Genomic DNA, 26,446 nt, shown 5'->3' with positions numbered 1-26,446 from the left:
ACTGCCCACCACACATATTCCACTAGGCTGCCGCCTCCATCGCACCTGTACTAGGACGGACCATCAACGCCTCCTTCAGATCAGACACCTTCCCAGACGACTGGAAGCAGGCCGAGGTGAAACCCCTCCTCAAGAAGCCAACGGCCGATCCAACAGAACTGAAAAACTACAGGCCCATCTCTTTCCTCCCTTCATGGCCAAAGTCACCTAGAGACTTGTAAACGCCCAGCTGACCGCCTTCATCGAAGAGAACGCCATCCTCCATGCCTCACAATCTGGATTCCGCAGCAACCACAGCACCGAGACCGCCCTCCTCGCTGCCACGGATGACATCCACTTACTACTCGACCTGGGACACACCACGGCCCTCATCCTCCTAGACCTCTCCGCAGCCTTTGACACCGTCTCTCATTGCACGCACGCAGCAGACTTCACGACGCGGGGATACAAGGAACCGCCCTAGACTGGATCCAATCATTCCTTTCTGGCAGAACCCAGAGGATCAGACTCCCTCCCTTCCTCTTCAAACCCACTGACATCAACTACGGAGTACCCCAAGGATCATCGTTCAGCCCGACGCTCTTTAACATCTACATGGCCCCCCTCACCCCAATCGTCCGACAGCACGGGCTCAGCATAGTATCCTACGCCGACCACACCAAGCACATCCTCTTGCTCACGAAAAACCCCGAAGACACCAGACTCTGCTTCCACGAAGGAATTAAGGACGTCGCAGCTTGGATGAAAGACCGTTACCTGAAGCTCAACTCAGAGAAAACTGAGGTCCTCATCCTCGGCCCCTGCACCTCCGCATGGGACAACACCTGATGGCGCTCCACCCTCGGAGGCCACCCACCCCCACAGACCATGCACAAAACCTCTGCATCATCCTAGACTCCTCCCTCTCCATGAACAACCAGATCAACGCTGTTGCTTCCATCAGTTTCAACTGCCTGCGCAGCCTCCGCAAGACCTTCAAATGGATCACCCTGATTGCAGAAGGACCATCACCCACTCTCTCATCACTAGCAGACTGGACTACGGCAACACCCCATACATCGGAATCAACAGAACTCTTCCACACAAACTCCAAACCATCTAGAACGCGCAGACAGACTCGTCCTCGGAACTCCACGCCACGAGCACATGACCCAACACCTACAAGACCTCCACTGGCTCCCCATCGAGAAGAGGGTCACTTTCAAGCTCCTCACCCACACCTACAAATCCCTCAACAACATCGGACCCAAATACATCAACGACAGAGTCTCCTTCCACGTACCCAAGAGGAACCTCTGCTCCACTAACCTCACCCTGGCGGAGGTCACTCTGCATCCACAGATGCAGAACAGGTGGTAGAGCTTTCTCATACTTTGCAGCCAAGACCTGGAACGAGCTCCCTGTGAACATTAGACACTCCCCGACCCTGCACACATTCAGGAAGGACCTCAAGACCTGTCTCTTCGACTGATCCGGAGCTGCTCCCCCCCACTCCTCCCCCACCCCAGTGAATTGAAACCCTCACAGGTGAGTAGCGCGCTTTATAAGACCCCTGATTGATTGATTGATTTAAGGTAAGCAAGCCTGTTTGATGATACAGCGATTGGTGTAAGAGACAGTGAAATGTTGTACTCGTTGCATTAACTGTCAATAAAAAGTTGTTTTAAAAAACATAATGGCACTGATGAATCCTGGTGAAAAAAACTAAATGGTCGAAGGTTAAGGGATTTATAAAGTTACCAGAACCCAGAGGTGGCTTTGCTGAACTATGTAAACATTACCATCTCATGCATTGTGTACATGGGACACCTTTTCTGGTGCACTTACCATGAAAAGAGGCTACTTTAAAACTGAACATTTTATTTAAGACAAAAAAGTTTAAACTTAGGCATACTGTTTGGCTGATTGTAGGTACTTGCAGCGTGAATTCTGCACCACGTTATGCCTTATTTACAAAGTTACGCATCTAGGCATATGCGTGACCTTGTAAAGCCCTGTGCCACATTATACATGCGTCAGGTATGATGTATGCAGGGTAGGTGTACCCACGCAACAAAGCCTGTGTGAGGTAGTGTTAGCACTCCTCACAGAGATATAGGTTCCTATATCTCACCATACACACATATATAAACCTATCAGCCACCCCTATGGCAGGCCCTATCAATCCTGAGGGCAGGGTGCGTGGTTTACAATGTAAGGGGGTGCCTCTGCGTGAGCAGGGCCCCTCTGCAGCTACCAGAGTCTATTCTCTAGGGCTGTTTGTGGATGCGGTTAAACCATTTAAGTGCATTAAAATGCTAACTTTGGAATGACTGCATCAAAACATGTCGTGTTTGGTGTCAAACAACTTGCAATCATACCCCCACATCAGTCCATGATGTGGGAGCATGATCCCACCCTTCTAGAGGGGACGACATGTAAAACGATAGAAATCCTATAGAGCTCTGGCATCACAAAATAGATGCCACCAGCACAGACACTGGGCTGCCCTCCTGCTGCTGACTGAAACTCGCAGTGGAGAAAGCCCAACAAAAGGCATCCTGTCACAGGGAGGTGTCACCACCTTCCAGACAGGATTTAGTGTATTGGAGCTGGGTGGGTGCACTCCTAGAGTGCTTTGAAATCCTGCACTGGGGGAGCAGTAGTCTCCTCTGTGCATATGCCAGCTCAAACCGTTTCAGGGGCTACCTGTCCCTGCTCTGGCATGAAACTGGACAAAGGGAAGTGGGTGTAACCACCCCCTACCCTGACCCTCCTAGAGGAGTGGTCATAGAGCTAGTCCCTCCCCTATCTTCACTATAAGATAGCAAACATTGCCATTGCCAAGCAGATAACCCTGGACGAAGCTCTACAAAGAAGAATCCTGGCCCTTCGACGTTCCACTACCTTTGGAAGACGGAAGAATCTCCCTTGGAGTCAAGGAGTGATTCCCCTGCTTGGCAGGCACCAAAACCCTTAATCAATGGTTGCAAACTTTACTGCTTCCGCCGGAGTTCGAAGTCCCTGCTGCCCTGAAAGTGGATTCCTGACTTCTCGACGGCCATTGTGAGTTCCCAGCAAAGCTGTGGCGAGTGGACCCCAAGAGTGACGAGGAACAGCAATACCCGGGGACTGTGCACTATTGTCGAGTGCAATCCCTTCACGACATTCTACGAACTTGTGCTTTGGACCATTTGTGTCCCAAGCCTCCAGCAGGGTTTGCAGCGAAAATCAAAGGCCTATCTTCTTCCAAGTGACCGTGGGCTCCTGGGAAGCATTTCCTGAAGAGGCGTCTTCACGATCACTTGCCTGTTGGCTAGTGGGTCCCCCGAAGACTTTCCTATCAACTCAAAGGGCTCCTCTCGTTTCTCCAAACGTGCCCTCACTTACCCTCGCTGTGTGAGTCCCTCAGACCTTGCTGGTCTGCCCCATCGACTTTCTTCAGTCTACACAAGACTTGCAGTTGCCAAGGCTTGTTGGCTCCAATCCGGTTGCCGACACTGCCATCAGCTGCAGACTTCATTGAGCACTCCAAATCCAGCTGCTGGTTATCGTCGATCCCTCCTGGACCTCGTGAGCAAAGAGTCAAAACACCATCGACGACCTGAAATCACCCGACATCTGTGGTCATCCATCTTCTTGGCCACCGGTCACTGGCAAGTGACTTTGAACACTATCCCTTCAATTTTCAGGTCTTCTGCATCTCGAATCCATCCTTGGACTCCACCAGACACTTCTTCAGTCGACGCAAGCAGCAAGTCTTCTTTGGTCTCCATAGAAAACAGCGACGCGACCCGACACCAAAAGACACCTATGCACCCGGCTTCCCTGGGTGAGGTAACTCGTTCACTCCGGTGCCCTAGTGTGTGTTGGCCCTCGAAGTACTTATCTTGTAAGTGGCTTGCTTGTAGACTTCCTCGAAGTACCCTAAAACTTTAAAAATCAAACCGCGACTTGCACCATTGTAATCAATAGGGAACCCGTGGCTGTGTACACACACTGCACGCGTCTCCCATGGGCCTGTTACTTACCTGCTAACACTGCAGTAGTGAAGCCCCAGCGATTCCCCAGGCCCTAGGCCTTGTCATTTTGCAAGTCGACATTCTTATACCATTTTTTTAGTATACGGTCTGGTACACCCCTAGGGCTCCAGCCATATTTGTGCTTAATTTATTGTGAAACGTTGACATTATGTGTATCTGGCTTCTAATCTCAAAAAGAGATTAGTAGAGTGTGTCTAGTAATAAATACATATATATATACCTGTGTGGTGTCCTTTCATTTGGTAATTCAAGAGATTATAAGGTAAAACAAGCTGCTTTACATTCCTCTGAGACAGCCTGAAGGCTGCTCTCCACAGCTACCACTAGGATAGCTTTCTTTAAAAGGTTGTCTTAAACCTATCTACCATAAGAGTCGAATTGGACTGGTGCAAGGAGGCCACTATAACTAGTGACCAGCATATGCCAGGCCAACTTCTCACATCAGGATTCTAGATGTATCTGTCATTGATTGCGACATGGAGCGCTGTAAATACGGCGCAGCCATGGTGTCACAAGGAGAGCACAGTAAAAAGTGTCCAATCACTGCTTTATCACATTCATGTAACACTTAGGAATGTGCCCTATCTCATTGATAAGGCGCATTTCTGGCCTTTTGTTTTGGCACAGGGCAGCATAGCATTATTCCCTGAACCCAAACATCTTATATGTGGGTCCAAGTGTTTGCACCAATTTTAAGACCAGCTATATTCTGGCCTTAAAAAAAATTCTCTAATTTGGGTTAGCTGCAGTTTTGAAAGGTTATTGACGTACTGGAAGTTCCTTGTAAATGTCGCAAAGTGAGTGTGTTTAGCTGCAGTTTTTTCACGGGAACGCCTACCTTGCATCTCGTTTTCGTCACGCTAACAGAAGTGGCGATCTTCAAAATACAGGTTTATGCTGGAAAGGTGCTGCTAACTGAAGTTGGCGGTAACTTGTAAATAAGGCAATAAACAAAAAGCTGCTGTAACGTCAAAAAATGGATGCTATGGCTGCGTTAAGTTCTTGCAAATATGCTCTTCTGTCTGGTGGATACTCTATCTAACTGCATCTTCCTCACCACCCACCCGCCCGATCTCCACAATAGCCCAAATACCTGGTTCTCTGATCTCCAAGGGCATACAGAGTGTCAAGAAAGACTCTTTCGTGTATATGTAGCTCCAGCCATCACTTCTAGAGCGGAGCAAGATCGATGCAGAGCAGTATGATGGCACCTACTGGTGCACATGGGCTATGCTGAAATATCGATTGATTGGAGTCTAGCCATTAGGGTACTCTCATAGTAAGGAATCTGTGGTTAAATAGCATATCCACCAGAAAGAGCGTTACCGAAGATAAATAACTGGCTCCCCACGATCTTTGTGAAACACTTTCCTTGATACATCAATGACGTGAAAGATATTTTCCATGGCAACCAGGCTACCTGTTCCTGGTCCCTGATGAAGTCAATCTCTATTCCTCAGCAGGAGCCCCCTTCGTGAAATTCTGAGGAGCACTCCATGTTCCAGCTAAGGCCACAATCCTGGATTTGACCAAATATGTCTGAAAAATATTTTCCATTCTCTTAATTACACCATCTGCATCAAAAGAACAAGCATTATTTTCCTTCCAAAACGTAAAAATAGATGCACGTTCACCATATGATTATTAAGGCACAGTGAAGTTTTTAGAGGAAGAGGAAAGGTAAGAGACCGGCGTAGCAAAGGTGGGGCGGTGGGGGCGGTCCGCCCCAGGCGGCACTATTTTGGGGGAGGACAAAGGCATTCAGATAAGGTTCGGCTTGCTTTTGTGGACGTTCGGGGACTGGCAGAGAAGGAATAGGACTCCGGCAATGTCCTCTTCTTTTTTGTGCTGGCAGCTGTCCCCCCCTCTCTTTCTATTATTCCCTCTCTTTCTGTCTTGCTCCTCACTTACTGAAATCCGTGACTTGAAGAAACGGTTTACAACCTCTCTTTCCTTCTTTCATTTAGTTGCTTCCCTGTGAAATGGATCCAAAAAAGAAAAACACTTGCGAGAAATGCTCTTTTTCTGACATTTTTCTATTCCAAAGTGCAGCGGGATGGAGAGAAATAGAAGGTTTTAAATATGAAAAATAAATACATAACTAAATAAAGCAAGACAGAGTGGTTGCAAAGTGGCCAGATTGGTTTTATTTACATCCAAATACATCAGCATCACTTTACAGAGTTTACCAGTGAAGTGCTACTTTTGTTTTCTAGTCTTTCTTTGAACAGCATTGTTGTCCCCAGGTGGGAAAGTGTACCATTCCTGGAGGTGCTGCAATACCTGGTTGATGGGTGGATTGGAAAACAAAATGTGTACCATAGCTCTGTGTTTATGGATGTGGTCTTTTTAAACCATACTGCTTACGTTTTGTAATGATATAAGCAATGGACATTGAAACGGTTCCCTTCAGGGCCCTCTAGTCATGTCCTTAACTTTTCAGGTAAAACCACTCGCTGATTTCTGAATAGTGAGTGAGAGATCGTTAAGGTAACCATGTTGTTTCTGCTTACATTTCACATGCTTTACTTAATCTTGCATTCCCCTATGAGTGGTTGCTTTTACTTTTTTTTTTAGGCAGCATATTACTCTTATCAAGTGCATAATTTGAATTGAGCCACATTCAAGTGTTTATAGCGGGCACAATTAGGTTATATCTGAAGACAGTGCGAGTTTCTCTCAGTGGGGAAGTATGGTGTTCAGTGGGGGAGAGGATGTGGCACTATGGCCAGAGCTGAATTTGGAACTGGGGAACCAGGTTCAGCCCTCATGACCAGTCCACCAGACCACTCTACTGAGGGAGCACATTCCCATGCTATACCTTAGAAGGCCCCACTAGACCTTAGAAGGCTTGATGTCTTAGCACAAGCAGGTGTACCCTAGTGGTGTCAATTGTGGGTTAACCTTGAAGGCCTGTCCACCACAATCCATACTGAAGTTCATCTCCAGTCTTGCGGGCAGGCCTACGAAGCAGCACACCCTAGAGCAACAGTGATCCAGTCGCTGTGACTCTGTCACTGAGGTCACATGAACCTTGAGCAGGTTAGGGCAATGCGAACGGTGTGACCGCACTGGGTACCTATTTTGGGTGGGTGCGTAGTGTTTGCAAGTATATTATGGTTTAAAAAAACTTGCTGCCTCCTTCCTGGCCTCCAGCAATTTTCAGAAACAATAAAAATGTCATGATAACTTCGGTGATTAATGTTCTTCCTAGAGAGAGATCGGGAGTTTTGTCTAGTGGAAGGGTTGACTCCTGGAAAGGTAGCACAGAGGGTTAATGTGCCTGCTGCAAAGAACATGTACCATGCAGATCACAAAGTGCACTGCTTTAATGGGGGGACTATGATGAATGGTCATTTAATGTCAGCTGTAGATGATGGATCCCTGAACAGTGTCATGTATGTGCATGTTTGCATTGTGCTGAGGGGATTACCAGGTAATTATTCACGCAGCTCTCTGATGGATGTCACATGCGGTTTTTCTGAGTCCCCAGATAGATCATGCAGTCTGTGTGTTCTCTTTTGTACTGCCAGTCACCAGTGTATTCAACTGTGTAGCCTTGGACCGTGTCATGTATGTGCATGTAACTTGCATGATCGAGGTAACTATTAGCGGCAATACTACGTGTCTCTCGGACCTCTTTCAAGTGCTCGCCGTCCTTTTTCCCCAGCAACCTCCCCTCCCCAGGGGCGGCAATCTGAGGGATAGCCCCGGGCGCCACAAGCTCTAGCTACGCCTCTGGCGACCTGGGACATCGCTTCAACACAATGTACAGAATTGGCCCGTCATTTGTAAAAAAGCTGCTGTATTATCTTTTACCTTTTTGTATATATATCCCACATTATAATGTATATGAAATTCTACAAAGAACAATTTTACTAAATTAATTTGTTGATAATGCTTCCGTTTCAACTGTTCTGAAGTTGCACGCACGTGGGACTGACTCTTTATCAGGAGAACTCTTATAGCGAATATACTACATATTGATTTGGACAAGATTATCCTTTAATCATGTTCCTCAGTTCATAACGAGAAAACACATTTGTTTTCAATTTCGCTCTAAAACATAACCCATTTGCCCTTCAGTGGAAAGTATACGCCTACCTTTAAAATATTCATCTGAGAGCTTCTTCATGCTACATTGCAAATACTCGAGTAGCCCGTCCAGTTCTCCCGGGTCACCTTTCACTACTGCATTATAGACCATTTCTCGGGTGTAGACCTTAGATGGTTGCTTCTCAGGCGGCCTACGCAGAAACAACATCATAAAGAAAATTGCATATTAATTCTGGATCTATAGTCTCATTCAGCATCAAGGTAAGTATACCACAAAAAGCAACGGAAGTCAAAGATTAAAAACGACTTATAGTGTTCAAACAATGAGTTAGGCGCTATGCAATGCCTGTGGCTTGGCTTAACGGCCAAAACACCAAACTTTCTTATGGAATGCGGCTGGCAACTCGGATTCAGACGGAGTTAGTGAAGGTCGACATACGTACATTGGTTTAGCAGCGACACCCAGTGGCTATTCAGAATAAAGCACTAGCTTGGTTACCTGTAAAACAAAGGACCACAACTCAGCATCATTCACAGAAACCTCAAACTCTAGGAAAGGTTGAGGAAAAGGCCTGATCATACGAGTTGCATTCCATTTTTGCGACTCCGAACTTCGGGCCATATTATCAAGGAACGGCGATAACATTATCGCCGCTTTAACGGTAGGAAACTGCCACTAAAGCGGCGATAATGGGCTTGATAATATGCCCGTGTGAATTCCCATAGAAGCCCAGGTTCACACCAGAACAGATAATGTTATCAGCGTTCCTTGATAATATGGCCCTTCATGATTTAAAAAAAACTTAGGGGCATATCATCAAGAGGGGGCGATAATTATCGCTAAGCGCACGTAGCGCTAGGATGATTATCCCCTGCTATCGCTGTATTTTATCGCTGAGATAGTGCGCTATCAGAGATGCTCATCTCAAAAACGATAAAAATACCAGCGATAGCTACATAAGGTGCGATCATCGCTGGAAAACCAGCGATAATCGCACAAAAAAACAGGCGATACCTTGCTGATAGGGCAGGGTGGACTTAGCCATTATATCCACCTTCCATTGGATATAACGGCTAAGTTAACCTGAAAGCAGGCGTAAGGAAAGAAGCGATAACCAAGGTTAACGCTACATTTCTTATCGCTCTGCATGTTAGCGTGCAGCTTGATAATCGGAGAAATGTCGGTTAGCGACATTTCTCCAGTTATTTTGGGGAGGAACGCCCACTTGGCATCTCATTAGAGATGCAAAGCTGGGCGTTCAGGGAAAGGGTGTTGAGGCATGGAAACACGTGTTAGCATGTCCATGCTGATAGGGCGATACAATTATCGCCGCTTTCCGTCCGAAAACGGCCTATACAGCGGCGATAATTGTCTTGATGATATGCCCCTAAGCGCTTCGCTAACTATGATTCTCGGATTTTTTTTTTATAAAGGAGCCGCTATAGCATCCTCTAGCAACATTGAGACACGACCCTACTGAAAAAAGCCTCAGCAGTTGGACAGTATCACTTGCCAGTCGTGCAGTGTAGGAGCCTGCCTACCCTCGGCAGGTAACTGGATTGACCCAACCCCAGGCTTGCCCCTTTTTTCGTAGATTCCCCTCTGTGCATGGTCCCTTCCCGCTTCCCCCCGCGCAAAGTCCACTAATAGCATACTAATAGCTATAGCATACTAATGCGAAACGTTTATGCAGAATCCCTAATCGCCCTTCGTGCTTCCTCGTGTTTATCTATCTCTCCGTGTCTGCTGTTTTTTCTTCCTCTGTCTGTCTCTCGCTCCCTCAGTAAAGCTGTTTTAGAATCCTAATACTGTTCTGTATCTCATTAATTCCAACACTGCCCTTTCCAACGCATGCGCCTACGATGAGTGCAAGTCTAAGGTTCTTGAAATTATGCCAAGAGAAGTAAGAGATGATATCAAAGAGGGGTGGTTGACTGTGTGAGTTGCAGTTTAGCAATCCAGAGAGTTAGGAATGAGTATACGCGATAATGATGTGCAGAGGTGATAATGTTTGAAACATCATATGGGTGGTGTCTAGGGAACGATTTGCTCAGAAGCCAGGTTGGAGAGGATGGAGGAGAATGTGGAATGAGATGTAACAAGTGAGATGATTGAAAACTGAAAATTCAAGTGTTTTGAAAAGAAATGTAGTTGGGAAAATGGCCATTACTAGAGGCAGAGTAAGCCTGATTGGTTTTAGTAGTACTAAGACACACGCGGATTTGAAATATTGTAGATGGAGGTCAGATAGAAGATGTTATAGAAATAGGAAGGTCTTAATTTTAGAGGAGGGAGCTAGGTGCTTGTTGGTTTGATCACACAGGAGGTGCTTGCTGTCTGGGTTGTAGGTATGGGCTTAGTGGAAGAAGTGTGGGCAAGAAGGCAAGTTGCCAGGTATGAGAGGGTTGAGGGTGTGGGGCTGGTTAAACAGGAGATGGCACTGACACTTCATTTCAAGTGCATGTGTATTTCAGTGATCTAGTCCTAAAAAAAAGTTGATTTGGCCCTGACATGGGCTACCTTAACAGTCTTGACTGGTCTTTTGTAAATCTATAGGTTTTTGCGAGTTCTTACTTCCTGCCATTTGCAGAGGTATCCTTGTTTAAGAGTCTTAAGGAAACAGAGTGTGTGGGCCAGCTAAGGATGGAAGAAGGGTTGAAGTGTGGGAGGTAACCTATTGATTGTAGGATTTCATTAAGTTGGTGAAATGTTGTTGAATGAAGAAGTGAGGTTTTATCTATTTTGAGTTGGCTCTCGTAGGTGAGAATATTCTCATGAGAGTATCTGCATCAGAAAATGGTAATTTAGAAATGAATGGACGTTGTAAGCATTGCTGAACAAGTCACTTACCTTCAGTGATGTCTTTTCTGGTAGAGACTCTATCTAAATGCAGATTTCTCACCTCAAACTATTCCTCAGGTGTCAAACTGTATCCAGAAAAAATTGCAGTACCTGGGCACACTGGTAAATGGTGTCATGCAGCTCTGCAGTGGCATCGCCCACGTGAGAAGTGTTGTTGCAGTGCCCCTATAAGCGCCACTCAAGCACGCTGACATCAGGTCCTTTCATTCCGCACCAACAGCCAACAGAGACCAATAGTGACCCTGGTCACTTTTTCACCAACTTTCTTTTTTAATTTATTTTAGTTCTTTTTGAGTGTTGCTCCCACTGTGCTAGGGACAAGTTCCCTGCAAACCTTCAGGGTTTAAACCCAGTGTTGACTGCCACAGGCAGTTGTCTGTGTCCGATCTCCACTTGATCTGTCTCTGGTGCCTAAACTGAGTGCAAGTCAATGCACCCAAAGGTAATTCGCAAGCACTTGATAAAGCTCCTGGTGGACTCTGGGATGCTGTCCTCTCCAGGCTTCGGGAGACCACATCCTTTGCCATTGTGATGTGCAGAGGTACTCAACCTCCAGTTGCCGAGGTCAAGACCAACATCTTGAGTAAGGTGCTTCGACCTGGGGAGGGCTCCTTTGTGCCCTTGCTCTCCTTTAACAAAGCCCTCACAGATATCCTCCTGGGGGCCTGGGAGAAACTTGGACAGGGGCTCCTGTGCATCAAATGATTGCCCGTCTGCACCATCCCCTGGAAAGCCATCCTTTCATTCCCAGAACCCTTCCCTGAGAGCCTGGTGGTTCAGGGCTCGACAGCGAAGATCAACTTGAGAGTGTTCCCTACCACTCCACTGGATACAGAATCAAAGAGGCAGAATACCTTTGGAAATCCCATATTTTCTTCCACCATTATTGCCTTGCGGTCGGTAAACAACGCATGCCTCCTGGGCTGATACTACCAAAGGGTTGTGGAACTGCATTCTGCAGCTGCTACCCATGCTGCCAGAGAAGGGCCGTGCCATCCTCAACCAGGCCTTGGTGGACAACAGGGATGCAGTAAAGATCACCATTCAGTGTGGACTGGACATCACAGACTCTGCCACAGAATCCACAACCCCACCATACCCTGTTTGTTACAATACCACAAGGAGGTGGTGTTGTCTGTAAACACCGGAACCAGCCTCCCTTTGATAGATGGAAGGAAGGCTTATCTTGCCAGTCAGGCATCCTGCCACTCAGACCGTCTACACCGGAGTCGAGATACATGTTTGGCTTGGTGTTCATCACACCAGGTGGATCCTCTTTCTGCATCTCTGACGAAGTTTTGTTGTTAATTCTTTCTTTAGCCCAGCAAGATCTTGCCTAGTGATGAATACAAGCCCCAGCTAGGCCCGCAGGACACAAGGGTTCGCTCTCCTGTAATGGAATCTACAAGGAAGTTGGCACGGAAACTGCAAAGTACAAAGACAGCATTTATTAACCCTTAAGGGTGGTCCTACAATCCACACAACACTCTTCAGTATTGCATAGAGTAGCACAAAGAACTTACGTACATGGTCCCCTTTTATACACAATAGAGGGGCTCATAAGTGGGTGGATACAACATGAGGCCGAAGAACATTACCATTTATGGTCATTTTCGATACTGAATCAATATGTGGGCGGAGCTAACACACTCCTTGAGCCCGCGAAAACATGGTCAAGCAAGGCTAACTGATAACAGATGTGGTCAAGTCTGGGCATGTGCTAAATGGACAGAGGAGCTATTTATAGACTGTTACTAGGCAGATTACAAGAGCAACTAACACAGAGGTTGGACTCTTCTCGTGGGGAACACGTGGAAGCATGACAATACAAAATGGAGTCCGAACTTCGGTCAACATAACAGAGAAAACACGATCCAGAGAAGGGAATTAATGTCTTTAGTGAATGCTTAATCACATCGTCGTTTCAATTTACAACAGACGACCCTTTCAGCATTTACTGAAGACATCCGGTTTGTTAGGATAATCATCATGTATGTCAATTGTCATCATTTCTTCAACTTCTTTAGCTAAACGTTTTTGGTGAGCAACATCGGCAATAGCTTTCTTATCAGGGATACAAAATGATACACATAATGAGCAGAGCAAGGGACCACATTGAATACAGATACAGCACGAAAACAGAACTACTACAATAATGCAGAGACCAGTTAGAACCTTCCATCCCCAGGCAGTAATTAACGCCCAAAACCATCCAGAAAAGGACCAAGTGCCGTTTTCTGTATGGATCTCAGCTGCAATTTTATGCAGTTTATTGATGGCGTTATAAACTGATGGCGTATGATCAGGGATAAACACACAACAGCTACTTCCAATAATTTTACATGCTCCTCCTCGGTCAGCTAGCATAACGTCTAATACCATACGATTCTGCAATGCAACAATTCTAGTAATTTGCAATTCCTCCGTAAGATTCCCAAGAGCAGCAGCAGTCTGATTTGTCACAGCTTCTACCACTCTTGTTAATCTTCGGATCTTCCTACTGTTCAGGGCAGCTCCAACAAAGAAAAACAGTCCTAAGTTAAAATCAATATACTGTTGCAGACTGGTATCAGTCTGATCTACGTCGTCAATTGATAGAGTACGTTTATACCTATTTACAGTCACATTATTCAATAATTTCAGATCCTTATGATAAGATGCGGGTGCTAGGAATACAGGAGGTAATAGAAATGATACATAGCATACCCCAGACCACCCAGCCGGCAGACGGTAATAACCTTTATTTCCACACACAAAGTACGTATTATGGGAGGCTAAGAAGGTACTATTGTTCAACCCATCAATATTCAGAATAGTAATGCAATCACTAACACCGACAGGGATAAAACCCACACTCTGGACACACAGGTCCGCTTGAGCTTGTGCTACTTGAATCACAAATTTGTCCTTTCCCACAGTGTCTCTTGTATTCGTGAAGATGTAGGGAATGGATTCATTGTCTGGTCGGTACTCTTCCCACTCCCAAATTGTCCCATTCGCTTGTGGATACCCATTTTTGTCCTGATGGCATTCTTTATTAAGTCTAAAAAGCAATCGTCCCACTGTCGGTTTCCGAGTGGCAAAAAGCAAGGTATACCATGCTCTACAAGAGCCATTATGAGAGAAAGGAAGTGGTATAAATGGCGTTCCTCCTTTCTTCTGATGAGCTGGCATCATCCCACATATCCAACAGTTCGTAGCATTCGTAGCAACGTGGGTATGATGCAGCATCTGGATGAAAGTGTTATTCAAGTAAGACTGTCGATGCTTCAACTCTTGATACGGTAATGTATAAAAGTAGTGCTCCTCAGGCACCGGAGTTGTCAACACAAGAATCTTCCGAGCGGGAGTTACATCCTCCACGAACCATGTAGGTATCCCAACAATGGCTACTGTCAACATGAACCCTAATGCACAAAGGATTTTCTTTCTCTCCATGTCAAAGTAAAAATAAAGAATAAAACCAATATCTTCCTGAAACTAAAAGTCTGTCAGAACTCTTCCCCTTGGGCAGCGGTTGATTTCTTCACCAGCGGGCCAAGACGGGTGTCGCTACACTAATGCAGGGCTGATCCCCCCCCCCTTGCCTCATCGGCTCTCCGTTTCACTAACCCAAGGGCCGTTCTGACAGTATGTCCCGGTACTGGAAAACTCACTTCCTTGGTCGAAGATGATATCGCCTTCCTCCGGGAGTCGCGTGGTCCGGAAAGAGCTCCTCAGTGGCATTTGGCTCCGCAGCACGGCCTGTCTCTGCAGCCAAGATTTCTCGTTGATCGGTCAGCACGGCAGGTTCCACCAATCCGGGCGGCACCTTCCTACAGTGCAGGGAGTGGATCCAATTCTTTCTGTTGGAGACTCGCACAGCCGTCCTCGTTGCGAGGAGGACCTGCTCAGGGCCCACCCATCTCGGCTCCAAACTGTTCGTTCTGTCGAAGACTTTCACCATGACATGGTCACCAGGCCGGAGACCATGTCCCTCGCCGGTAGACCGATCAGGGAGCGCCTCCCGGACCTGTTGATGAATAGAAACCAAGTTATCCGTTAACTGTGCCAGATAATCACTCATCATCACACAAGGTACATCATGCACAGCCTTAGGTTTTGGCGGACCCCAAATATTCATTGGGCGTCCGAAGACAATCTCATATGGTGTAAGGCCAGTTCGAGAGTGCGGTACCGATCTAATTGACAATAACGCCAGTGGCAGAGCGTCTGGCCAAGTCAAAGACGTCGAAGCTTGAATTTTGGCGATCTTAAGCTTCAGTGTACCATTATACTTCTCAACTAGGCCTGCAGACTGAGGGTGGAATACCGCGTGAAACTTCTGGGTGATGCCTAGGCCCTTCAAGACATACTTTATAACATCCGCTACAAAGTGAGGGCCGTTATCACTCCACAGAAGTCTACAAACGCCATATCGGGGGAAAAACTCCTTCAGCAGCAGCTTTGCAGTAGTCATTGCAGTATTGTCTTTCGTAGGGTACGCTTCAACCCATTTGCTGAAAGCGCAGACCACTACTAGAACATACTTCAGATTATTACAGCGCTCCAGCTGGATGTAATCCATCTGCAGAACCTCAAAGGGTGCAGTGGGTATCACAAACCCTCCTGCTGGAGTTCGAGTACCCTTTCCTGGGTTATACCTCAGGCAGATCATACAAGTCTGCACCACCCTCTTCGCTGTGCTAGCAATCTCTGGATGCTCCCAGACTTGGGTAAGCAATTTCACAATTGCGGAAGCTCCAACATGTGCTAGCCCATGTGCCATCTGAACCATAGGTTGTACAAAAGCCGTGGGTAATTTCCATCTATCCATCTGCTTATTTCTCCAGCAACCCTCATCATCCAATTCTCCCTCACTAGCCCATTGTTCCCGCTCTTTGTCAGAAGCGATCCTTTGCATTTCTCGCACTTCCTCCTTCGCATCATGCCATCTTTCTACCTGTGACTTTACTACATACATGGCAGTAGTACCGGGCTGCATCGCAGTCTCCCGTGCTACCCGGTCTGCTAACGCATTCCCTTCTCCAACTTTATCAACTACTTTCCTATGGGCGCTACACTTAACGATGGCAATTTTCTTTGGGTATGTCAGTGCAGTTAAAAGATTATGAACTAACTCTCCATGCATTATCTGTACTCCATGTGACGTTAAAAACCCTCTCTCCTTCCAGAGTAGGCCGAAGTCGTGCGCTACTCCGAAGGCATAGCGGCTATCTGTATAAACATTCACACATAGTCCTGTACTGAGCTCACATGCTCGTGTTAATGCTATCAGTTCCGCTGCTTGAGCTGATTTCTGTGGTATGTGTGCTGTCTCCACTATCGTTTGTAATGTGGTAATTGCATATGCTGCTGAAGTCGTACCATCTGGTAGCTTCAGACAGGATCCATCCACCCACAGTTCTCCATCTACATCTGGAAAGGGCGTATCCTGGAGATCAATACGACCCTTTGTTTGTTCCTCAGTCACGAGAATACAATCATGTGCTTTCCGCGCCTCAGGCTGGGTTTCGGGGTATGGCAACAATGTTGCCGGGTTTAACGTTACGCACCTTTTCAACGTAATATGAGGAGCCAAAAGCGTCAACTCATATCCCGTTAAACGGGCGCTGGTCAAATGCTGCGTCTTCGTTTGATTGAGCAGGGCATCGACAGCATGGGGGACTAATACCAACAGCTTATGAGATAACACAATTCCCTCGCTTTGGCGTATTGACACAGCTGTCGCCGCAACCGAGCGAAAACACCCTGGTAATGCTCGGGCGACAGGATCAAGTACAGCCGAAAAATATGCACAAGGGCGCTGCTTATCGCCGTGCATCTGCACTAAAACTGACAATGCACATCCATCTTTCTCATGCACATACAACGAAAAGGGTTTTGCATAATCAGGGGTCCCTAACACTGGTGCTGAACAAAGGGCCTGTCGAAGCTGCTGAAAGGCAGTATCACACTCATCTGACCAAGGGATTGGGATAGGCGTGTCCTTTGTCAAGAGGGCTAACAATGGCTTAGCTATGTGCGAAAACCCCAATATCCACTGTCTACAAAAAGAAACAAGGCCCAAAAATGCACGCACATCCTTCTGTGTGGACGGTCTCGGTGTGTCCAAAATTACTTGGATACGATCCGGTGTGAGTGCACGTCCCTCCTTAGACAAAAGGTGACCCAAATAAGTCACCTTTGGTCTACAGAATTGCAATTTCTTCCTAGATACCTTATGATTGTGGGACGCTAAAAAAGAAAGTAAGGATAACGTACTTTTTTCACACAACTCTTGGGTGTCAGCCGCCAGCAAGATGTCATCAACATATTGAATGAGGGCGACCCCCTCGAGCAGAACAAAGGAATCCAATTGTCGTTTCAAAGCCTGACTGTAAATGCTAGGGCTTTCTGTGTAGCCCTGGGGAATCCTACAGAAACGATAAGATCTATTATTTAATGTAAACCCAAAAAGATATCGGCTATCAGGGTGAATGGGAATGGAAAAGAAGGCATTCTTCAAATCAATTACTGAGAACATGGTCGCCGTAGGCGGGACCAAGGTAAGCAACGTCGTGATATCGGAAACCACTGGGTATTGAGGTATCACGATCTTGTTCACTTCTCTCAAATCAATTATAAACCGATAAACTCTGGCATCCGTATCCTTTTTCAGTATGGGAAGAATCGGACTGTTACAAATGTTATAGGGGACTTCCTCCACTACCCCTGCCGCTATCAAATCCTGCACTATCTGTATAAGAGCCTCCTCCCCCTCCTGGGAAATACGGTACTGTGGGAGGCGTGGTAACACCGCCCCCTCCTGGACGCTAATGTGGACCGGTGGAATCACCATTTGTCCCACATCAGTATCCGAAGTTGCCCACAAAGCACGAGGGAGGGTAGCTAACAGCGCATCCTCTGACATCGTACACATCCGTTCTGATCGGGGGTAATTGTCGTTCAATATTACCCGTACACCAGCAGGGGAGCAGCGGATCGTGGCCCTAAAATGTTTTAACATATCAAGACCCATAATGTTGTCCGGTGTGTACGGGGCAAGCAGAAACGGACAGGGTGCAGAAAAAGAATCAACCTTAAACATGAGGGGCTGTGAAAGAGGGCTTCGGGAGAGTGTACCGTCAAACCCTACCGATGTGACCATTAAGCCGGATGGGGGAGCCCCCGGAACCAATTGCTTAGATAGCGCACTACGTGTCGCTCCTGTATCCACTAGGAACTGATCAGTAGAGCCCAAAACCTCAGCCGATACATAAGGGCCCTTCTGATCGACCGGCACCTCAACTGATTCTAACCCCCATCCAACGCATTCCTATGCATGCTGAGAGTCATGGTACCCCGACCGGTCAATCCCTGACGCTTGATACTGATGCTGGCGATCAAAAACATTTGATCTATCTCGGTGCTGCCCAGCAGAGTCAAAACGAGCCTGTTCGTTAGAATTCCCTCGAAAGTTCGAGAAACCCCCTCTACCTCGCGGGCCACCGTGAGTATGCCCCTGACGCGATGCATGCAACACCGGGCAGTCCCTAGCCCAATGACCCGATTGCTTACAATACGCACATTGGTTCCTATTCAAATCAGATCGGCCCGAGGGAGGACCATAAGATCCTCCCCTACCTCTATTACTACCCCGTCGAGGCGGGCCATAGACTTGTGCCAACATCACCTTTGTTTTCGATTTCTTTTCCTCCTGGCCCTTTGCTTCTTGCTCCTGACGCTCATAATACTGGGCGATAGTCAGGAGGGCCGTCGGTGTAGCGGAAGACCAAGAACTTTCACTCGCTTTTAGACGGGCCGCAACTGCCGGCAGCAGATTAGCCACATATTTATCCGCAAAAAGGTGGCGTCCCGTATCGTCGGTAAGCGACTGTCCACTAAAATCATGAAACGTCTCCTCAAAGCGCGTAAAGAAGTCCGCAACTGACTCGTCAACTTTCTGTTTACATGCAGCTAACATATTCCAGTCAATCTTTTTAGGGGGGATAATTGTCTTCAACTTAGCCACAATAGCAGCAGGGAGATCTAGAATATTCTGGGGCGGTTTCTGCGCGGGCTTCCGCTCCCTATCCTCATCCTCAAGCTCAGACCACCGGGCCTTAAAGGCAACAGTATCATCTACCTTTCGGACAGATCGCCACATATCCGGTGGTAGAATGAGGCCAAAGAACAGATCTATATCTGCTAAAGTCATAACGCAAGAATTCAAGGCTCCCTCGACTTCTTCGTAGAAGGCCGCTGGATTCTTGCGGGGGTCAGGCAGCGCATTCTTTAATGCCATAACATCAGCTCTATGCCACGGAGTATAAACCCAATTATACACAAAATATCCCTTAGCATCGGCGGAGGTAATGTCCGAGCTAGTCCCCGCTCCTTTAGGAGAAACATACAAAGGCGCCGCCTCGCGCATTGGCTTAGCATGCACTAGATCGTTCTTATCTGATTGAGAGGTGGATGAATGGCCGCCTCCAGTACGCGAATCCGACCGCTTTTCCTCCTCAAGATGTTGGCGCGCTTTCTCTTTAAGGTCTGCTGCCTCATCCCGCAACGCAAACAGTCGTCGAACCGCCGCAGGCGCCTTAGAGGGAGAAAAAACACCATTACGCAATGCTTTAGAATCTGATACCACATCAGCAGGTTCAAAGACACTGGAATATTTCCGAAAGGCAGTAATCACTTCATCAGAAAAGTGTCCCAAGAAATACAACCTTTCCCTATCCTGCCACGGCTCCCAAGAAGCTCATCAAGGGATAACTTGCCCTTACATGCACGATAGGAAAACTGTCGAAGCTCACCCATTCGCTCGGCCGATAACATGGACCGCGTGTCTACCTTACTCGAACCCGATCCAGAATCTTGTGGCCGCGGGGCAGACGCGCCAACATAAGGAGGCGGAGAGCGATCTAGTAAATAAAAATCATCATCAAGATTATTAAGGACAGGATAAAGTGGCTGCCGAACAGCATATTGACCCGAGACTTGCAGCCTACGCTCTTTCTCTTGTCTCTCTGTCTGTTCTCTGTCTTCCCGACGCTTCGCTTCCTGGGCTCGCACATGATCATTCTTCCGTTGTTCCTTATCAAACAGTGCTTTCTCGCGCTTCTCTCGCTCACGCACCTCCTTCACCCACAACCGTACACACTCAAACATATCCTGACGAGCACGCCGCTTACACATACACTGTTCCACATACTCAATCTTACGTATATCAAACGATCCATACAAAGGCCATCGCAACTCAGGATCTTTTTTTGTATATTTCCTCCATACTGTGCTGTACATTATGGAAGAAAGACCATGCTTCACATACATATCCCTATTAGGAGTCCCCTCTGGGGGAGCTGGAGCAGATTCCTCGAGGTTCAACCGGTTTCCAAAACAGCAACACCACTTACGTAGTGCGCTGAAAGCAGGCATGCTCAGAAATAATGCAAAATATGCAATATTATAGAAAAATGGCACTTAATCGTTGCGCCGTTCAAAGTTACACAGCTCCGGAGAAATCTCTCCACATTACCTGCCTATATGTGTTGCAACGCATATATATTCACAAAGACAAATACAAAATATGACTAGTCATCACAAATCAAACTCAAATAGCCAGATCAGGCTTCAAAAACTCGGAGCAAGTACCGTACACCGGTTCTTACCAATCAAGAGTCCAGATTCCAACTGCCAAGCTCCACAATCGCCCAAACGGCTTTCACGGCAAGACCGACAGAAGAGGTCTCAGTCGGGGACCGGCGCCACCCAGACGGTCAGCTCGGAAGGGAAGGAAGAAAAACCTCGGGATGCCAGAGCTAAGACGCCGCTGGCAGTGATCACGTCCCCGGCCAAATTCCTCACCTTCGTCGCGACCAGTCCTTCGAGCATCCGAGTCGCCGATGAGCCCCACGTGACGGGCGCCAATTGATGAATACAAGCCCCAGCTAGGCCCGCAGGACACAAGGGTTCGCTCTCCTGTAATGGAATCTACAAGGAAGTTGGCACGGAAACTGCAAAGTACAAAGACAGCATTTATTAACCCTTAAGGGTGGTCCTACAATCCACACAACACTCTTCAGTATTGCACAGAGTAGCACAAAGAACTTACGTACATGGTCCCCTTTTATACACAATAGAGGGGCTCATAAGTGGGTGGATACAACATGAGGCCGAAGAACATTACCATTTATGGTCATTTTCGATACTGAATCAATATGTGGGCGGAGCTAACACACTCCTTGAGCCCGCGAAAACATGGTCAAGCAAGGCTAACTGATAACAGATGTGGTCAAGTCTGGGCATGTGCTAAATGGACAGAGGAGCTATTTATAGACTGTTACTAGGCAGATTACAAGAGCAACTAACACAGAGGTTGGACTCTTCTCGTGGGGAACACGTGGAAGCATGACAATACAAAATGGAGTCCGAACTTCGGTCAACATAACAGAGAAAACACGATCCAGAGAAGGGAATTAATGTCTTTAGTGAATGCTTAATCACATCGTCGTTTCAATTTACAACACTAGGGCACTGTTAAGGGTTACTTATCAGCTATCTCAGCTGTTCTGCAGCTGCTAGATAAACCCTCACTGTTTAAGTCCCCAGTTGTGATTCGTTTTTCATAGGGACTGCAAAACCTATTGCCCTTTGACCCCTTTGTCATGCCTGAGTGGAACCTTAATTTTGATCTCACCTACCTGATGTGCTCCCCCTTTGAGGCCCTGCATAGATGCCCTCTGTGGCTCCTGAACATTAAGGCATTTTTCCTGGTGTCCATTTTAGCGGCCAAGAGGGTGAGTGAACTTCAGGCTCTGCCAATCCACCATCCGTACACCAACTTCTTCCCATACAACCTGGCACTCCGTACACGTTCATCTTTTCTTCTTAAGGTGGTCACTCCCTTTCATGGCCGCCAGAACATTACTGTGCCAGTTTTCTACGCTATGCCTAATCATGTAAAGCGCTCCAATACCTTCGGGTCGAGTTCACGCTATATAAATCTGCATAAAAAAAAAAATCCTTCCAAGGAGAGACTCCGTTCTTTGGATCCAAAGAGAACTTACATTGATTGCACCAAAGACCACCAGCCAAATGATCAGCGATATGATCTTTCAAATATTATATACACCAGCCAGAGATGTTGCCATAATTCAAGCTGCTTTTAGGCACTCTTGCTGAATGCTGTGGTCTATGGTATTAAACGCCACCAGTAAATGAAGTAATATCAGTGTGTTGAGCCTGCCTTGGTCTGCTTCAAATGTGAGGTTTCAAGACCTACCAGCAGCACGTATTTGGTGCTGTTGGTGGGACACAAACCTGCTTGAGTGGGTTTGAGTACATTAATGAGTTGAATATGTTTACTTAATTGCTTGGCCACATGGTTCTCCAACAGTTTGGCAGCTGCCCATAAGAAAGATATGGGTTGAAAATATTTCATGATGGTATAGTCCGCACCTGACTTCTTAAGGACCTGAGAGTAAATATAGCTGTTTTAAAAATGGGTTAGGTACATAACCCTGTTAGAGCATAGCCTTAACCAATGTTCTTAAAAGATTTATTAATGTATCTTGCAATAATTTCAAGTTTTATTGGATGGGGTGAGAGGGGTTCCATAATTTAAATTGGGTATTGCCACACAGAGATCCGCAGCAGAAAAGGGCATAATGGAAGAGAGTGTGGGTGTTGCTGAGAGCGTTCCTTCTCTGCCTTTAGTCTTATCTGTGATGTCTTATTTAACCCTGTACATACGGTTTGTGATGGAGTAATTTCCACAGTTGTCCTTGTGTCATCTATTAGCTCTTTAATTATCTGAAAGACCAATTTCTAGGAGCTTACCTGAGTAGAAAGCTTGCTTGATAGTTGTAACTGCTTGTTTATAAATAGCCGTTGCTTCTTAAATTCTGACATAAGTGCATCTCTGATTGACATAGCCTAGAACATTTTGCATTTGTAACTTGTAACCGGGAGCTGGTTTCTTGAGTTTTATGGTTGTTTTATGTTTAATAAGCACAGGAATATCCTTGCCTGAGCTATCCAGCTTGAACTCAGGCACTGCTCCTCTACTGAATTATATTCAGTAGATATTGTCTTACCTAATGCTTCTGTAAAAGTATTGAAAAGGACATGTTTGCAGCGGCATGCATCAGTATTTTCTTTTTATTTTAGAGTTGAGGTGGGTGGCTGTGACTGATGATCTGGTGATTGAATGATCAAACCATAAACGAGGGTCAATCAGATGTTCAGTAAATGAATCCTTGTCCTAAATATGGTAAAAAATGTGGCCCTTGAATTATGAGGGGCACTTCTCTCTTTGATAGAGAAATATATATAGGGCTCCCGGTTTTATGATATTTATTTTTTTAACATTTCCATCTGTATTTATCCATATTTATTTTTTGGCCATCCTATTAGTATTTAACCCTATTATTTTGTCGTTTACGAATAAGTGGAGTCAAAACTGGTACATTTCCACATTTATTTAACTGATAAACATACACCCATACCATGATGTCTGTCACGTTTTAGCAAATTTAGTAGCCAAATACAGCAAATCACTACACGCATAGGTAAATATTAGCAGTTTACTACAAACATATTTTAACATATGCCATATTTAAAGGTAACTTAATAGTTTCTAACTCCCCATGCTATCTATCTACTCATCTGTTGGCTTGGAATTCACAACAGACCGCATGGAAAGTCACTCATTGAAGCACAATTTTCAGTATTTTTTCACTTTTAAGAATAAATACAGACAGGAAACACATTGGGACATATTTCAAGCCCTTAATGCCACTGGAGCATCACTTTTTATGACGCTCCGTGGTATAGCGTCTTTCCCCATATTTATAAGGTGGCGCTAACCTACTTCACGTGGCTTAAAAACACCTTGTAAATATGCCCCTTTCCGCTGCAGTCCGCTGTGGCAATGGGTGCTGTAGTGGGCATTCCACCGCAACACCTATTGCTTTTTGATGCTGCCCCAGATTTACAAGGCTGGGTCAGCTCCCAAAACTAAGGCCAAGGAATGTCTGGTCTTAGAATGGCAATACGAGGATAAATTATTGTTTTTGCTCTTTCTATGTGTGCTGCATTCTGCAGCACACATAGAACGAGCCAATCACCATTATTGATTGTTTATGTGCAGGAAGATGTCCATTAAAGTGCCGAAAGGTGTCCATTAATGTGCAGGAAGGTGTCCATTATTGAAGAAATGTTAACTGTTCATGTTTTTATTAGGGGATTCAGCTCCCCTTAGGACTTCAATTTTTAGGGACTTCTATTTAGCCCCTTCCCCTTTTCACTCCCTCCAATTCTTTTACCTCCCCTTCTCTGTCTTTAATGCCCGATCTACTTTAGTCCCATCCTCTACACACTCCCCCGTTACCTTCATTCGTTTCTGTTGATGACATTTACCTTCTACATGAAAACATACTCTTTTCTTCGCAAAGGTATTTTGACATTTCTTCAACAAGACGTTTCTTCAGCCAGATTTTGTTAGATTGACTTTCTTCATGTTGTAACATTATCAAAATGGTGGTATACTGTTAAAATACAATCTTTGTTATTTATTATTGTCTTGCTTGTTGTTATAGTGGGCAATGGAAATTGGTTGTTCCTTGTGCAGTTTGGCTGATATTAAGCTTTCTATGTAAAACTGGTTGTTAGAAATGGGGTTTCTGGCTGTTTGTTGGTATGCACCCTGTCTAAGCAGGAACCCTCACTCTAGTCAGGATGAATAAAGTACATACTACAAGTTTACCTGGGTTCACCCTCTGGTAGCTAGGCACAGAGCAGTCAGGATAAAGTACAGAGGCAAAGTGTAAAGCACTTGTACAGAAATACAGTAATACAGTTGAAAACACCACAAAAGGACTCCACAGCAGTGTAAAAAAATAGCCAATATTTATCTAATCAAAACAAGACCAAAACAACAAATATCCAAGATACATAAATTAGAATATCACTTTAGAAAGGTTAAAACAGTTCAGTCCATATAACGCTATGGATGTATCGCTTTTTAGCACAATGTACCTAGGATGTGTCAAAATCAAAGACGAAAACAGGCGGAGGGGAGGTGAGGCGCCGAAAATGCAAAGCGAGTTATTGATTCCATACTCTAAGGAAAGGTGATGAGTCGGTTCCTTACTTGCAGAGAAGATGATGCATCGGTTCCTTGCTCCCAGGGGAGGTGATGCATCTGTTCCTTGCTGCTAGGCGGGGGAGGTAATGCGTTGGTTCCTTACTGTGAGAAGAGGTGTTGCGTCGGTTTCTAGCTGCAATGGAAGGTGATGCGTCTGCTCCTTACTGCTGGCGGGGGAGGTAATGCATTGGTTCCTTACTGTGAGAGTAGGTGATGCGTTGGTTTCTTGCTGCAAGGTGAGGTGATGCATTAGTTTCTTACTGCAAGGGGAGGTGATGCGTCATTTCTCAGGACACTCGGCCTCGGTATCTTACTAAAGCCCAGCGTCGATGTAGATTTGGCGCGCAAGTGTGATGCGTGGAAAATCAGGTCTTGCTGGGTCGATGTAGCAGCAGTGGCGAGACAGGCGCTGCCTCGTTTTTCCAGCCACTATGCAGGTGATGTGTCGAATCTTCAGCCACACAGCAGATCCTGCGTCGTGGTTAGAGCGGGTATTTTGGAAGTTGGAGACACGGTGCTCAGGACTCGGGCTGCGACGATTTTTGGGCCACACGGCAGGTGCTGCGTTAATTTTTTGGGCCACGATGCATTGGCTTTTCATCTGTACTGTAAGCTTGCAGTGGGAAAAACAGGTTCTGAAGACCGGTGCATGGATTTTCAGGACTTTAAGCAGAAAAACTACCAATGTTCCATAACTGGAATTGTCAGCACTTGGCAGGTCAGAACTCCCAGCAGAAGAGTTTAGGGAGCTGCAGATTAAGTCTTTGATGGCCCTGAGACTTCCAACAGGAGGCAATCACACACAAGCCCTTGGAGAACCTTGACAAGCAGGATACAAAAAGCACAAGTCCAGTCCTTTCAGTCGCCAAGAAAGAAACTGCAAGCAGCAGCCCAGCCCAACCCAACAACAAGGAGAGTGGCTATTCTCCTCCTACAGCTTCTCCAGCTCTTCTTCTTGGCAAAATTGACTCATAGTCCAGACGTGTTTTAAAAATGCGGTGTCAAAGGTCTAATACTTATTCCCATTTTGGCCTTTGAAGTAGGCATGCTTCACAGGAAAATCTTTGTAGTCCACAAGATCATGCCTGGCCCTGACGTGTCTCCAGATACATAGAGGGTGTGGAGACAGCATTTTGTGAGGTCAGGCACACCCTATTCAGGTGTCAGTGACAACTCCTCCCACCACTCTAGGTCAGGAAGACCCATCAGCCTGGAGATGGGCCATCAGGACATGCAGGGCTTTGTCCTTGTATTACCTTTAACCCCCGCTTTTTAGGTCTCGCCTGAGCATGCGCGCTAGCTGCAAGGCTTCTAGTAAAGATTTCACTTCCAACTCGGACCTCATGCTCGTGCGTGTGTCAAAATCAAAGA

The 26,446-nt window shown here is 46.2% G+C and overlaps 1 protein-coding gene across 1 annotated transcript in view; it reads right to left on the bottom strand.

Moving 5' to 3' along the window:
* LOC146858394 (transient receptor potential cation channel subfamily V member 1-like) overlaps nucleotides 1-26,446 on the bottom strand; it is a 536,776-nt gene that overhangs the window by 256,481 nt on the left and 253,849 nt on the right. The window contains 1 exon segment of the mRNA XM_085649314.1: nucleotides 8,127-8,269. Within this exon segment, the coding sequence (XP_085505440.1) occupies nucleotides 8,127-8,269 (143 nt within the window).

Source organism: Triturus cristatus, chromosome 3_2, assembly GCF_964204655.1.
Source record: "Triturus cristatus chromosome 3_2, aTriCri1.1, whole genome shotgun sequence".
Taxonomy (NCBI): domain Eukaryota; kingdom Metazoa; phylum Chordata; class Amphibia; order Caudata; family Salamandridae; genus Triturus; species Triturus cristatus.
This window is presented reverse-complemented; position numbering and strand designations above follow the sequence as displayed.